Here is a 14,763-nt window from a genome sequence, read left to right on the forward strand (position 1 = left end):
ACAGTTCATACAGCCTACATCCAGGTTAAACAAGCATTTTGTTTAGAATATAGGGCTCATTTGTTCTTGCAACCACTGATAAAAACTTTGCCACTGCTAATGTTCTAGCATTTGCCCACCACAATGAAGCCAAGCCAGTTATGGAATGTGCAGCCTTAACATTATCTCATGGAATATAGCAGGTTGGGCCAACAAACTAGGGGATGAGCCATTCCGTGAATATATAACAGGTTTTGATAATCTGAAATATTATTAAACTTCTAATCTGAAAACCTGGTTCTTTAAAGACAACTCTACTCACAAGACTCTATAGTTCAGGGAATATACCTCCTCTGCTCTTTTATCATGTGTCATGGATCGCTAATGCGGATGACCAGTTTACAAGTGGTTAACTCCCAAGCCTTGAGCACTATTCAGAATGCAAGTGAGGCAGGGGAAAAACTCACATGAGCAAGCAAATTCCATGGTTGCCAGACTGCTTGTTTTGGCCACAAGCTTGCTGCGTAACCAGTATAGCTCAAAATCCTTGTTTAAGAATCTCAGGATGGAAATTTGATCTGCACAGGTAGTGAGCATGTGATTCTGCAGCCTATTCAAGATTTCTTGTTAAGAGAGTCCCAACTACATCACCCTTAAGAAACCAAAGCAAGGCATTCTTTTAATACCTGCTGAGAACTGAAGTGTAACTCCCAAAATAATTTTGTTTCTAAGTGGACTAAGTGGTTACATAGTGGAGATACAGATCAAACACTGCTAACAAGGCAGCTTACAAAGGGGAATCAATGTTATGCATTAACTTGCAAAGCGGTCTTAATACTCCCCCAGATCTATCAGCTGCTCATGCACTGAACAAGACCGACTTAATTTTATACGACAGGACAAGTAATTGATCATTTCTGCAGAGGGAACAGGTTTTATCTTGATCCATAGGGACAGTCTGAATAAAAACATCTGCCAATATTGAAACCAGGCTTTAACGTTAACATATTTGTTCACAAAAAGAACGCATTTGTTAAAACAGGAATATTCATATTATAAGAAAACTATAGATTGTGCCTTCTACCCAAACAGATGACATTTTCCAGTTTTAAGGCCTTTTCAGTGGCAGCCCCTCAACGATTGAATGCATCCCATAGCAAAGTTCCCCAACTGTTGCCTTCTTAGCATTAAGCTAAGATTCTTCTGTTCTCCAGGGTCTTTTAAGAACTGGATTCTGAAGTTCCCATGATACAGCTGGCAGTTTTGATGTACACATTTCATGGGTGTTCTTCGCCAGATTTAGGATAGTGAAAGTGGTTTGCACACACAAGGCACCATCAGAGCACTCCTGACATATGGCTGTCAAGCCTCTGCTTAAAGACCTCCAAAGAAGGAGACTCCACCACACTCCTTGGCAGCAAATTCCACTGTCGAACAGCTCTTACTGTCAGGAAGTTCTTCCTAATGTTTAGGTGGAATCTTCTTTCTTGTAGTTTGGATCCATTGCTCCGTGTCCGCTTCTCTGGAGCAGCAGAAAACAACCTTTCTCCCTCCTCTATGTGACATCCTTTTATATATTTGAACATGGCTATCATATCACCCCTTAACCTCCTCTTCTCCAGGCTAAACATGCCCAGCTCCCTTAGCTGTTCCTCATAAGGCATCGTTTCCAGGCCTTTGACCATTTTGGTTGCCCTCCTCTGGACACGTTCCAGTTTGTCAGTGTCCTTCTTGAACTGTGGTGCCCAGAACTGGACACAGTACTCCAGGTGAGGTCTGACCAGAGCAGAATACAGTGGCACTATTACTTCCCTTGATCTAGATGCTATACACCTATTGATGCAGCCCAGAATTGCATTGGCTTTTTTAGCTGCCGCGTCACACTGTTGGCTCATGTCAAGTTTGTGGTCAACCAAGACTCCTAGATCCTTTTCAAAAGTACTGCTCTCAAGCCAGGTGTCACGCATCTTATATTTGTGCCTCTCATTTTTTTTGCCCAAGTGCAATACTTTACATTTCTCCCTGTTAAAATTCATCTTGTTTGTTTTGGCCCAGTTCTCTAATCTGTCAAGGTCGTTTTGAAGTGTGATCCTGTCCTCTGGGGTGTTAGCCACCCCTCCCAGTTTGGTGTCATCTGCAAATTTGATCAGGATGCCCTTGAGTCCATCATCCAAGTCGTTGATAAAGATGTTGAATAAGACCGGGCCCAAGACAGAACCACTAGTCACTCTTCTCCGTGATGAAGAGGAACCATTGATGAGCACCCTTTGGGTTCGGTCAGTCAGCCAGTTACAAATCCACTGAGTGGTAGCATAGTCAAGACCGCATTTTACCAGCTTCTTTACAAGAATATCATGGGGCACCTTGTCAAATGCCTTGCTGAAATATAATACAATACAATAAAACAACAACAACAACACCTATATTTATTCTGGGGTACCTATTGATACGATCATTTTTAAAAGCAACTGGACCAAAAGGAATTGTTGTGAAAATAAGAAATATTGGTAGGGGAGGCAGGACAAGCCAAATTTTGTCTGCTCAGGACGCCATATTACCAAAGTCTGTCCCTGCAGGTGTTTTCAGTTCTGTGCTGTACACAGTATTATACTGAGCTTGTTTTATTGTGCTGGGTTTGTTTATCTCTCTTAACTTTGTGGTTTTATTGTTGCTAGACCTCAGAATTCTGCAAATAAGCTGCTTGAGTGACAGATCATTTTCACAAGGATTACTGAAAGCCTCCTTTATGCGTAAAGGTAATTGCTCACATTAGCGCTGTAATTGGACTAAATAAAATTATACTAGGAACAGAAGGAAGTCAGGAAATGTTCTATTTTAATTTACAGTGAAGCAAACTATTCCTAGGTAAGATAAACAACTTTCAGACACCATAGACTGTATATAATTCAATAAACTATTTAAGTAAAGGGAACACAGGAAGCCTGCCTTGAGTCAGACCGCCTCTCTGGCTTCGGGGCTTTGGTTTTTTTTTTTTGTTAAAACAGGAGCAGGTTCTAAATTAGTCTGTTCAACCCCCTGCATTGTGTGATATAGGGTGATATAGACCACCCCTCAAGGGACACAAAAATTATTCAGAGATCACAAATGTTAAGTAAGGGATGAGGGGGCTAAGTGGCAACATATTGCTCTTATGATGCCAGAGGCAGTCAGGTTGTGATTTTATTTTTATTTTATTTTACTGACTTACATAATTTTCTATTATGTGGGTGGCAGTCAGCAAGAAACAAACACAAAGTCTGTTGCGTTAAAATGCCCAGGTTAAGCAAAATGCAGAGAACCAGCAGGCCCCAATTGCTGTGCCAATAGCACATTCTAGCAATTACATTCATTCCTCGGTGTTTGCAGAATATGGCTACATATGCATAGGCAGAAAGGCACAAGCCCTTTCTTCATATTTATTTATACCTTTAATCATAAGGTATGGGGAAAGACCCCATAACGGAGAACATATTGTGCATGCAATAGATTTGGTTTCTGTCATCTCCAGGTAGGGTGGAGAAAGACAAGATGCTGGAGTTGGTACTAGAGATCATTCTAAACCTAGTACCTGCTTGGCCTACCTCTGCACATCCAAGATGGTGGCCAAGCCACCACTATTTATTCTGAAAGCTTCCCCCCACTTTTTTTTCAACCCTTGTAAACAAGGTCAGATGCTAGTTAAAGCACAGTTATTTTGGAATAGGGTGCATGGGATGCTCCTTCTGGGGTAGTTTGTCCACCTTTGGTCATCACTCTGCACTCAGCTCTCACCTGTGGCTCTTAAAAGCTGTCAGCATGCGACAGTAGTCACATACCGGGAACGGCGTCCACTGGCCAGCTAAACTAGGTGAGGGTAGCCGATGGGTCTCAAACCCTTGGTGAGTCAGGGACTTTCCCTGCATGCAAAGACAGGCTCTGGAGAATGAATAGACCAAGTGGGTTCAATGGTCAAGAAGGTGGTTTCTGCACGTTATAGAGGGAAGTGAGGGGCAGATGGGGCTCATCAACCTGGGAAGGGAGTCCATCTAGGAGAAGGAAAACTCTGATCCTAAGCCTCCGCTGCCTTGTGGAATATATTTGGGAGGAGGAGAAGAGGCTAAGGAGCTACTAACACACAGAGAAGCCAACAACAAATTTTGGAATAACAGATCATGTAAAAAAGCCATCTGCAAACTGATCTACTACAACTTCTTTTTCTTCAGATTTCCCTCTGTCTGCCTCAACAAATCTCAAGCACCCTCCTACTCAATCCATTATGAGTGAATTGCCATTCCTTGCATAGCTTTTTCGAGAACAAAAAAAGGAATGTGTTGGTATATTTGAAAAGGCAAGTACCTTGCTGAGAGAGAGAGAGAGAGAGAGAGAGAGAGAGAGAGGTGTGAAAACAGTGGCAACCATCAAAAGCAGGACACAAAATAAATATTCAGGCTTGTAGCTAGAAATTGAGTTGACTGGGTCATCTTACTTCAGTGCAAAACAGCAAGGGTAATGTCTTTTATTTAAAGGTAATAAAACATTTTAATTCAAAACCACTTCAAAACCATTGCTAATTATCCCCGTCTTTTCACATGGATCAGAAACAGCCAGGAACAATGGGGTGGGCAACTGCCTTGAGTGTCCGGTCATTTGTTCTTCCAGAAACATAAGAACAAGACACTTTTTTCCTGAAAACAAAAGGAAGAGGCCTGAACCCCCTCTAAGCTTGGAGTCTAGGGGTGAAACCCCAAAGCTTTCCTCCCCTTCGAGCTACAACTGAAGCTCATTATACATTCGCAAAAGTGGATCATTTCTAAGATTCTGATAAGTTTGTGGACTCTAATCCACAAAAACTTATGCCATACAACAGTTCTTCTTGGTTGTTAATTGAACTGCCTCAAGAGAAAGGAGTTTACATAGACTCCGTCTGACTGAACCAGAATCCTTCTTCCTCTCCCACATGCCAATTTCTTCTTCCATTTGTTCTAACCACAGTTTCAAGTGGTGATTGATAAGGCAGCTATGGTCAGCTCCCAAGTCCAAGCCTTGGTTTACACTGCTATTTCAAACCATGGTTTCAAATTGCCTTTTGAAGATGAACACTAATTACTGTTTGCCCAATTCAGCTATTAGGGCGTTGTTTAAAGAAAACCCAGAAATGAGGGAGGAAGCAACAAACCATTATTACCTTGATGGATCATAACATAGACCCTGAATACAGCCACATCTCTCTCTTGTGGTGAGGAACCCATCCCTTGCTAATTGGCACTATACTTAAATTTTAACATGACACCAAAGTAAATTTCCATTGTTCCTCTTATTACTAAGTACACATTTCTTGTATGGACTGAAAGAGAAGTGGATAGCTTTTAGAAAGGAGATGCCTTTCTAAAAAGGGAGCATTTTCCCCCTTTAACTCATAGCTCTGAAGTCAAGAGCAAAAATATTCGCACAGCATAAACACCATATTAAAAGGAAGCATATTAACTGTTCACATTGTTTTTTTCATGGTGACATCTATCGAATAATGAAAAAGTTATGCATTTCTTTATGAAGTGTTCGACGGAAATAAAAGACTCATGTTAACTATCCGCCCACTGCACTAACACAATCCATGCAGCTTGATTCTTTAATGTTCAGGCATCTATTTATAATATTTTAAGCTTCCACCCTCTCCCTACGTCACAGTATCGAGCTTAGCATGAATACATCATACGCACAAGTTGCTAAGGGGCAACTGGCTCTAAAAGAGAGATTACTTTTCGACTTTTGGAGGACTATGGCAGAAACGAAAAGACAACGCTGTCGGTGTTGAGAGATCCAGGCGGATGTTCTGCAGGCTAAAGCTGCTCGCTCCCAGACTGCACATCATAGCCACCTTCCCTTCTTGGTGGAATGCTTTCCCTTTGGTCCCTGTGTACTCCTTTCCAGTCATTCAACATTTAAAACCTAGGCAACCTGAAAGCGAAAGCCAAAACTAACAACCTAAGCTTCTTCCAAGGGCAGATATGCATGACTGACAAAATACACAGCTGGAGCTCTAGCACCTTCACAAAGTCTGCTGTTTGCTTGTTTCTCAAGCAACTAGAACACATTCATTTTATGCGGAGTGGAAATATGCCCCCTTGCCCCCCAAAATGACTGTAGAGTCCCAAACCTGTTCTCATTTAAGTACAGTATGGCATTTTCTGTTCTCATTTGAAGCTACTGAATTTTAGAATCACGCTTTAAAAACATAAAAATGATTATTTTCAGTGGAATTGAAACCAGTGTTAGAAATATGAAAACTGGGAGCTAAATGGCACCTTAAACCTAGGTTATGGGCGCAACAAAGGAATGTCTAGGCACACTTTTTAATATCAAAAATATAAATCTGAAAATGAATGAACTGCAGCCAAAATATTATGTTTATTTTCCACATAGTCTAGTCCTTCCCCTGCCCACGCCCTTAATATTCTTAAGAGGGTCTCTTCTCCAGTCTTCAGAGTAGCTAGAAGTGGGAAGGCAGAAAAAGGTCCTCCTTTCCTTCCACTCTGCAGTTTTAATCTGAAATCTTAGCCATGGTACTGTGCGCAGAGCTCAGAAACTGCTTGTGCTAATTCTCTGTAGCAAAATGCACCTAGAACAATGGGAGTTTCAAACACTGATTGAAACATCAAGATAGCCTTGATTTTCCCTATAACGCTAAAACAACTTGGATTTTTGAAAGGTTTGGTTGTTTTTCCAATCCACCAAATTCCTGCAAATTGAATGACACCTGTCTGAGTTTTATCAAAAGTCTTCGCTTTGTTCTTTCTTAACAAAAAAGGATGGATGGCAGTATGCACTCTACCAACAGTATACACAAACCAGAATCTATTTTTCCTGAAATAAATTATTTGCTCATTTGCTAAAAGGGTTGTTAACATGAACTCCAATGAACTCTCATCACAGGCCATGGGAATGTGTACCATGATGACAAGCCAAAAAAACTTTTTTAAAAAGTTGTTTTTCATAAGTGTTTTTTTGTAGAACACATCAATACAGTGGTCCAATTCTCATATCACAATAAAACATACAGTCGTTTGCAAATTCACATTAAAACGTATTTAAAAACAATGTGTTCGCCCACCCTGCTGAAAAGTTCTCACTCTGGCTCATGGTTTGTTTTTCTTCAAGCTACAAGCAATAAACCAAGAACAAACTGTTGGTTACCAGTCATGGTTTGCTTAGAGAGAAACAAACCATGAGTCAAGGTTTAGATATCACAAGAAGTCAAAGTGGCTAGGGAGGACTAGAGCAAGAACTTCTGAGCAGCATTTACTAGCACAAGGCACATTCATATTAAAATAATAACTTTAAACTGTAGTTTAATGTGACATGCAAACTGAGCCAAGCGTCCCTGGTTCAGATTTGCCACACACAAAAAGGAGTTTTAATACAGCTGTTGAATTCAAAACTAGGCAAATGAGAATACTGTGATGCTTTTCACTGAATGCAAACTTAACTAAAAAAAAAAGTCTCTGAAACAATATTCACCTCGTTCTCCAACCGCAATTATTTCACCCTCCACAGCCATAGCTGACTTCAAGATTCTCTAATTAAATATTTTCCAAGTTTTGAAAAGGAAGATAAACAAACGTTTGGAGAAAGTAACTCATTAAGAAGCACAAAGCTGAACGCAACCAACATCATTAATATCCATTTTAACATGCAACCAGCTGGAGGCGACATAAAAAGGACCAGTCCCTTAACCACTTTGCTGATAGATGCATGAGATATATCCATCCCACACACACAAACTACATTCACTATCCTGCAAAGATGGAAACCTAGGCCTGCATTTCTGACAGAAACAGTCCCTGCCCTTCACAACATGAGAACAACTTTGTCACCAAGGCATGACCTTCTAATGAGAAATAAACTCAACGACAGAGCAGGGTCCTGCAGCAAGCTCTGATTCGTGCCTCTTCCAGCCTACACCTACTTAGTAAGGTTGAATATTCCCAAACAAAGGGTCCTCATTGATTCACACTTTGCAGAAGGGCCATCGCTTAGTAACAGAGCATCTGCTTGGCATGTAGAAGGTCAGTCATTGTAGACAGGACCTGCCAGTGTAGTTAGGTAGATCAAGGCAGCTTCTTATCAAGATGGGGCAAGTAGCTTAGTTTGGAGGGGAAGAGCTTTCTGGTTTCAACAAGTCTTAGAAAGTTTACCTGTGCCTATCACATGGAAGCAGAATAAGCAGCAGGTAGAGAAACAGTGACCCAAAAAGTCAGCAGCCACATAGTCTACTAATGCATTTTAAATTTTTATAAAGCAGGAAAACATATAAAGGATCTCCATAACACTTAATTTGTGTAAAGCGACTCCTGAGAGTGGAATCCGGCGCAACAAGAGATGTGGCTTTCTGGAACTGGCCAAGACTCATCTGGTCTGGCAAAAATCCCAACAGGTGGCGCTACCCCTATTGGCCATTAAGTCACCAAGGGACCACAAAGTCCATCTTCTGCCCATGCTTACTTACTCTCCTAATTTTGACAACTACTGTATCTGATCACCACTCACAGCCACCTGGGGAAGAAAGTCAGAGTTATGAACCGACATGCTTTCAAGAATCAGGGAGCAATGGGAGGGCTCTTTTGTTCCTCCTATCCCAGGATACTAGAGATCCCAAGACCAAAAAGAAACAAAACTTTTTTCCAACTCCCATCCCAGCCAATGAGAGGAAGCGGACGTTTAGTTCACATCACAATTTGCTGTTGATGCTGCTGTTTTGCAACTGCACCATACTTTTCACGGGCAATAGAGAAATGACAGCATGTCAGTGTGCTCACTAGCACAGGAGTCAACTTGTGGGGGCCAAGGTCCCTTAACCCCCCCCCAATAAAATATTTGAGGGGGCTACCCCCCCAAGTTGATGGGCATTGCCATTCAAATAGTGTGTGTGTGCTGCGTCATGCAATCGATTATGCCCCAACCCCCAATACTCTATTCAAGCTGACACTCCTGCTAGCTAGCTATCCCATGTTGGGCAAAAATAATCGTCCGCTGGAGGGGGTTGGACTAGATGACCCTTGTGGGTCTTTCCAACTCCACGATTCTCTGATTCTGTTAACTACAGTGGTACCTCGGGTTACATACGCTTGAGGTTACAGACTCCGCTAACCCAGAAATAATATCTTGGGTTAAGAACTTTGCTTCAGGATGAGAACAGAAATCGCATGGCGGCAGCAGGAGGCCCCATTAGCTAAAGTGGTGCTTCAGGTTAAGAACAGTTTCAGTTTAAGAACGGACCCCCGGAACGAATTAAGTTCTTAACCCGAGGTACCACTGTATTGTGGTACCTCCTGCATTGAAACAAGCTCTGCCCAGGATAGAAACCAGTCGATACCCAGCTAGGAATTGCCTTTTCAGGAGACGATTCTCCCAAGGACTCAGAAGACAGCCTTACAAACCCACTGGATCCTTTCTGACCAGCAGATCTACCAGGCATTCCCCCACCTGCTGAAGCCGAGGATCCTCTTTTTTAAAAAAAACCTCCACCACGGACCACCCCCCTCCACCTGAGGTAACACAGAATGAGGGCAGATAAATGTGGGGGTGTCAATAAGGAGGCTGATATGGGGGGGGTTAGGGGTAAAGAGTAGAAGAGGGGAGTAGGAGGGGTGGGGTTCGGGGTAGAGGGGAGGAGGAGGGTGGGGTAGGATGGGGTTAGCAGGAGGGGTGGGGGGCAAGGTGGGGTAGGAGGAGAGGTGGGGTAGGGTGAGGGTAGAGGGTAAGAGGGGTGGAGGTAGGGGTGGGGGTAGGATAGGGGTGGAGGTAGGATGGGGGTGGAGGGTAGGAGGAAGTGTGGGGTAAGGGATAGGGTGCGGGTAGAGGGCAGAGGAGGGCTGTAGGCTGGGTAGAGAGTGGGGGGGGGTAGAGTGGGGTCTCCAAGGGATCCTGCGCGGGCGGGAGAGGCTTTCACACGTTTCCCCTCGTCACGTTTCCCTCTCCCGTCTCAAGTTGGGGCAGCGAAACTCCCGCCCAGGGGAGCGCGCGAAGAACTCACGCAGCAGATATCAAACCGGGAGACGGGGAGGCTGGCAGAGGAAACGGGGAGCGCGGGGGTCCCACAGGGGCGGAGAGGCAAAGGGGTCGCCCCCGCTGCCCTGCTAAGGAAACGGGGCACGGGGCGTTTTTTTCCCCGGCGCAAGGCGGGCACCACTCACCGGGATGGTGTCGGGCGCAGGGGCAGCCGCAGGAGGGCGCCGGCCCGGCGGCGGGGCGCAAGGGGGGCGGCGGCGCGGCGGCAGGCATGGTCCCCGCTGCGCTGGGTCCCTCCGTCGCTCTCCTCCTCCTCCGTCTCCTCGCGCTCTGGCGGCAGACGCGGGCACGAGATGGCGAGGCGGCGCCTCTTCCGCCCAGAGGGCTGCGCCGTTCCCCGCGGAGGCGGCGCCCCGCCCGGCGGCGTCGCTTTCCCGGGAGGCTGCCTGGCTGCCTCCTGCCGCTCTGCCTTCGACGCCCGGCTCCGAAATCTCACCCAGCCTCTCGCTGTCGCCACCCTGCCGGCGCCAAGCCGGAATTCCAACAGGTGAAGCTTTCCTCCTCTGGCATTGCCTGGAAAAGCCGCCCTTCTGAACCTGTTGAATGTCTGCCTGCACACACACAGATTGCGGCAGCGCTCCAAGGCACTCAGGATAGCTCCGTCGGCAGAGCAGGAGACTCTTAATCTCCAGGTCGTGGGTTCGAGTCCCACGGTGGACAAGAAATTCCTACATTGCAGGAGGTCCCAAACTTGGGTCTCCGGCTGCTTGGGGACTACAACTCCCATCATCCCTAGCTATCAGAAGCAGTGGTCAGGCATGGTGGGAATTAACAGCGGGAGACTCGAGTTTGGGAAGCCCTGATGACTCTACAATTCTATGAATGTGCCCAAGTTAGACTGTGAATGTAACTGTTATGTACAGCTGAATAAAGAGCATGAAATCACTTTGCGACTCTGAGTATATTTCAGTAACCAGTGATGAATAATTTCGAGCAATAGAGTTGCTGCCGTTTCCTTCCCGTTCCTGTCGCTTGGGTCCTCAACAGCTTGTGTGGCAGGCAGAAATTCAACAGGTCTGAAGCACAGCTTTTCCCAGTGCCTGAGCAACTGAGCTGTTTGCTTTCAGGAGCAACTGTTCCTGTTTCCCTTATTCCCTTTCATGGGAGTAGCACTATGACAACCCTGTGTTTTGAGCCATTGCTCGGCCAGGCAGTCTTATTTTAATGCCAAGACTCAATATCACCTAGCTCCTGGGACACAGTTCACCTTACAGCATTTCCACCTTGTGACTGGCCAATACTTAATTTGAAACATCTCTCACCTGCCCTTCAACAAAGCATACTCCAGGGCTGTGTGAAATAATATAGACAATGCATTAACTAACAGTTAACAATAAAACACTTAAAATTAGCAACATAATAAAAGGCAGCTGGTAAAAACTGCACAGTCGACTGAGACAGACCCTGGTGCTGAAATGAGTGTGATATAAATGCCAGGTGTACTCCTTGGACGAAAGCATTCCAAAGCTGAGGTGCCACCACCGAAAAGTCCACTCCTTTATGATTGCATCATGGCACACGTCTGAGTTGGCCGGCACTTGAAGCAGCAGGACTTCAGTGGCAGATCTTCAGACACGGGCAGGTTGGTCCAGTCTCCCCACCATTGTGCAACTTACTATTAAGTTGCTGCGAACTTAACTTCTCGGTTGTCTGCCTGTCGTGTTGCCAACATGGCAGACACAGCAGAGAGGGAAGACCCAGTGCTTTTTCTTCCCCCTTGCACTCTTATTTTTCTGTAGCTGCCCTGTCATTTTGAAATGCCAGACTCAAAGACCCACAGAACACCTCATGAATCCTCTATGGTGAATATGAGTGAATAAAATAAACATTTTTCTGATGAAAAGTGGTTGCTTGCATTTGACCTATAGGCAAGCACTTCAGGGCCGGTCCTCTTAGTAGACAGAGTCAAGCAGCTGCCTCAGGCACTGGATTTTGGGTGTCACGAATGGGCAGCAAATGGTTAGTTATTTAATGTCCTGTTGCTTTGTTTTGACTACTATGGAGGTGTAAGGTTGTTGTTTCCTCCCCTCAAATGTCAGAATGACTGGACAGACGTTGAGTACTAGGCCCACGGACTCGCATGGGTGTTGTGTTGTTCCGTCTTGAGAAGCGGCAAAATGGCTTGACCCGGCTTGGGTGATGAAAGGACCTTAAACTTTGCCCGTCCATCAGTTTAATCTGGCTAAAAATCTGTGAAATTGTACAGCCTGAGTGGCAGGTGATGGGAAGGGGAGTTCAAGCCTTCCCTGTTCTCCATCACCCTGCTGTTTCTCCCCCACTTAGATCTCACCCCTTTCTGAAGCCACAATCCAGGACTGGGGACATAACTGGAGGAAGGTGGAGCTCCATAAATAACAGACTCAGGGACTAGTCACAGGTCCAGCTGCCACACAGCACCTCCACGTTTCCAAGGCTCCATGTTTTCAAAACTCTTCTTCACTTCTTCACAATTTTAAAAGGAGAAAAGTTTTTTTAAAAGCATTTTCAATTGCCACTTGTAAAATGTGAGCATTTTCCTGCAGCACTGAGAGACCCGTCCATTTTCTAATAATCAGAGGCTGGTTAGCAATGAAGGCCATGCATTAACATTTTTTAAATTTGCTTTGTAATTTACCCAGCAGTTAATTAGAACTTAAATAAATACCCATCTGTGTACATTAAGGCCCTGTTTCATGTTGCTATCAAGAGGCAGCCGAAGACATTTTGGAGACTGAAGTAGAAAATCCAGCTTTTATTTAGCCTGTGTACACGATATACCTTTAAAGCATTTGAAATTCTGCTCATCGGAGAATTAACTGCCGTTTACCTCTCGCCGAATTATGATTCCCAGCAACCCTGAACAAACTACAGTGCCCAGGATTCTTTGAGGGTAAGAATATGTTTTGAATGTGCTTTAAAGGAATATTATAAACAGTATTCTGCAACCACAAAAGGGTTTCTAGGGCAGCTAAATTGCACAATCAATAGTGGTAAATAGATTAAACTGTTTCTATTTGATACTTCAGAAAGAATCTGCTCCCTGTGGTGGGTTGCCTCCCCTGCCTAATGGTAAGGCTGGCCCTGGTGTTGTTTGACCTACATAGTTACTATAGCAATCGCCTGCCTCTGTTTCTCTATGCAGCATCTCACGGTCACTTCATTGCTCTCCTTCTAAGGATGACTAATGATAACACTGTTGCTCCCCCCATTCTGTACAATACAGTCAAACAAGGAGTGTTGCACTGTATTGCCATGCAGAATGAAATTGCCACAAGAATGAAAATACCCGGTATTTTTGTTGGTCTGGCTACTTTTGGAAGGGACAGGGATGCGGGGAAGGCAGTAATTTCATCTCCCACTAAGATGGAGATGGGGAATGAAATATACTCGGAGTCGAGTGTGGATTTCATGCTCTTTATTCAGCTCATAGTGGTGAGGAGGAATGGAAGTTCCACCAGAATGTCTGCTTTATATGCATTATTTACACAATGGGCCCCATGTGATTGGCTAATTCCAGGATTCTCCTGTAGGCCAATCAGGTTGCGGATTCACTTCCACCTAGAGCTGGATTGGGTGGCTCCTGTGGACCAATCAGACTGCTGCATTCTGGGTCCTATTGTTCTAGGACCAATCAGACTGCTGCATTCTGAATCCTATTCAACTCAGTACATAACAGGGAACATGTGGCCTGCAGATGTTGCTAGAGCTCAGCTCCCATCATTCCTGAGCTTAGGCTGTGCCGGCTTGGGGTGATGGAAGTTGGAGACCCGCAACATCTGAGCAACCACAAGTTCCCCAGCCCTGCTGTAGAATGGCCACAAAAAGTTAGAAGGGTTCAGACAGAATGGCATGGGATAGGACAAGCCCTTTGTCAATGTGGTTACTGAGCCATAACCTCAATGCTGAAGAGGCTCACCCAGGAAGACCGAAATGTGGCAACAGAACTGAGCTGAACAAATGAACCTGTGCTCTGGAGAGCCACCGTAATCCCTCCTCCACTCTGTTTTGAGCTTGCCTATTGCAAATAGTTGTTCCAAAACAGAGCGGGGAAAGCAGCTTGCAGAGATCAAGCCTACAGACTCAGCACGGGCCAAATGGTTTGGTTTGTTTGATTTGTTTACAAAACACAGTACCGCCGTCTATGTGTGCAAGATGCGACTTTAAAGCCAGCCCATTTAATTTTTGCAGCTCCTGGGAGCTACCATCTGCCCTGCTGATCAGCAGACACCTGACACATAATACAATATAAAAATAAAAGTGGTTGTTTTGTCTGTTATATTAGCTTCGGTAGTAAAGCAATTTATACGCAGTTATGGCATTAAAAAAACACAGAAGGGAATTTCATTGCTATACAAATTCTTCTGGTGCAATATTTTTGCACTAGAGTTGCAATGTGATATCAGTGCCTGCCAGCTCTAATCCCCCTTGGTACTATGATATTGATCCTACCAATAGCAAGGTGCCTGGCAGCGATGACACACTGGGCGCTATAGACATTTTATGAATCATATAATCTTGTTCAGAGTGCATTGACTCTGCTGCTTTTCAACAAGCTGTCCTGTACTTCAATCACCTCACTGGTGCTGAAATACCGCCAGCTGAAAAGGATTGATCTAACACCTATTCAGATATTATTCTGTTCAAACAACTTGAAAAATGTTGTCCTCCCCCACCTCAGTCTGCCCCATCTGCCCCTGCTCCACAGGAGGTGAATGATCCTGGGATCTGCAGATGAAGGGTGAGAGCTGGACCATAAAGAAG

General features: G+C 44.7%; 1 protein-coding gene across 2 annotated transcripts in view; it reads right to left on the reverse strand.

Moving 5' to 3' along the window:
- DCLK3 (doublecortin like kinase 3) overlaps positions 1–10,462 on the reverse strand; it is a 31,462-nt gene extending 21,000 nt beyond the window's left edge. Inside the window, exon 1 of one of the 2 annotated variants that reach the window (XM_083706275.1) lies at positions 10,149–10,462. In XM_083706275.1, the coding sequence (XP_083562401.1) occupies positions 10,149–10,236 (88 nt within the window). In that variant the 5' untranslated portion in view covers positions 10,237–10,462. The remainder of the gene's footprint in view (positions 1–10,148) is intronic. The other variant, XM_083706276.1, reaches the window with a different exon arrangement.
- Positions 10,463–14,763: the final 4,301 nt, after the last annotated feature.

The sequence above is a fragment of the Podarcis gaigeae genome (genome assembly GCF_964106915.1).
Source record: "Podarcis gaigeae genome assembly, chromosome: 12".
Taxonomy (NCBI): Eukaryota; Metazoa; Chordata; class Lepidosauria; order Squamata; family Lacertidae; genus Podarcis; species Podarcis gaigeae.